General features: G+C 42.7%; 1 protein-coding gene across 1 annotated transcript; it reads right to left on the bottom strand.

The window, feature by feature from the left end:
* Positions 1 to 398: 398 nt before the first annotated feature.
* Positions 399 to 1,438, bottom strand: PPTG_20463 (hypothetical protein; the record flags this gene model as incomplete). The annotated part of the gene is made up of 2 exons (XM_008919268.1): positions 399 to 418; positions 1,147 to 1,438. 2 exons carry the CDS (start codon positions 1,436 to 1,438, stop codon positions 399 to 401), a joined length of 312 nt encoding a protein of 103 aa, XP_008917516.1.
* Between the last annotated feature and the right edge of the window lie 85 nt (positions 1,439 to 1,523).

Here is a 1,523-nt window from a genome sequence, read left to right as displayed (position 1 = left end):
TTCCACGGAGTGGGAGAATCCTGCATATTTGATAGCGATTAAGCAGTCAGTGTTATGGACACTTAATATATATATATATATATATATATATATATATGCAATTGCATGATTTCAAATTCGTGAGTTGCATTAAATTCCGGCGTAATCCGCTGAAGTGATGTGTTGATCTTCACATTGCTGCCTGAAAAAAAAATCAAAGAAATATTAGGCTTGACCATATATCGATAGTATGTGTTTGAGTGCAACCCCTCTGCTAAGGCCACACTGAGCACTGAAGATGATCAACAATACGCTGCGAGTTTACCGTTCGATCACTTCAACTTTATCTACCAATGCCAAGCAATACGATCGATTCCGACGAATCTTAACACTCAACACTGCATCAGCAGGGTATATTACTACACAATACGATACACAACTGCATTGCATGATGTAGGCACAATATTAGCTCATCCACTACTCTCGTGTGAAGAATGGTGCCCGCCTCTTTAATGACCTTCAACAAGAAGGTAACAACAATTAGCTGGTAGTAGGCATGCTTTCTCAGCTGCAGAAATATTTGATCCTTTTTTTTTTAATGAAGCGAGCACATACCTGAACGTCGCAGTTGCCGTTCTCGTTGGAACACTCGCTGCTCAACTTGCTTGATGGCTGCAGCCCGTGCTCCAGCCAACTCAGCAGCGTGCTTTATGTCGTTGTTTACAGGTTGAACATGCACCGCGTTATGTACGACGCACGGTCTTCTGACGACGTAAACGTGATGTTGTTCCCTTGTCTTGATATGAATTCGCCGCTGCCGCGACTTGATTGTTGTTTTTGCATGCAGGTTGGGCTTTTGCAAGTAGCTCAATAATACCATTGCTAATCTGAGCAAGAGCCGTCAAAACCGCAGATTCTACTTGAGGTGTAGCACTTGCCAAGATATCAACGTGATTGTCTTTGGATGATTTTTTATCATCTGCGGTGCTTTGAGAGTGACGATCTCTGCTGATTCGGGAGATGATGTCGAGTTGGAAAACACAGCAGCACTATCGACGACCGCTTCAGGTTTTGGCGAAGTTTTTTTTAAGGATACTTCACTGTTCCTTGTGCAGGTGGGGCAACACTGTCTTGAGCTGTACAACGATTTTTCCAGCGTTGACGTACGTGGGTCTTGAATATTCTTCTTTGCATATGTAAGTTGCTCAACGAGTTTTGCAATTTGAATATTACTATCTTGAGCAGCTTCCTTCAGGTCTCGGAGTTCTTGCTCTAGTTTGTTCAACTTCACGGTTGTATCGTCTTGTGATATTTGGAGATGGTTGTAAAGTTTCTCTTCTAATGCTGAAGCGTTAGACGTAATTGCAGCATTGCGTTGGGCTTGCAAAACACGATCCTCCATTTGGTTATTATTCTCCAGAGCAGCTATCGTCAGGTCACTAAGTTCGTGTTTTAGCATGTGCAGTTTCAAGGTTGTAGCCTCTTGTGATCCCTCTAGCCGGGCTTGAAACTTTTCTTCTAATGCTGAGCTGTTGAACGTAATT

Source organism: Phytophthora parasitica (genome assembly GCF_000247585.1).
Source record: "Phytophthora parasitica INRA-310 unplaced genomic scaffold supercont2.636, whole genome shotgun sequence".
In the NCBI taxonomy this organism is placed as follows: Eukaryota; Oomycota; class Peronosporomycetes; order Peronosporales; family Peronosporaceae; genus Phytophthora; species Phytophthora nicotianae.
The sequence above is the reverse complement of the archived record's forward strand: the minus strand, read 5'-3'. Positions and strand labels throughout refer to the sequence as shown.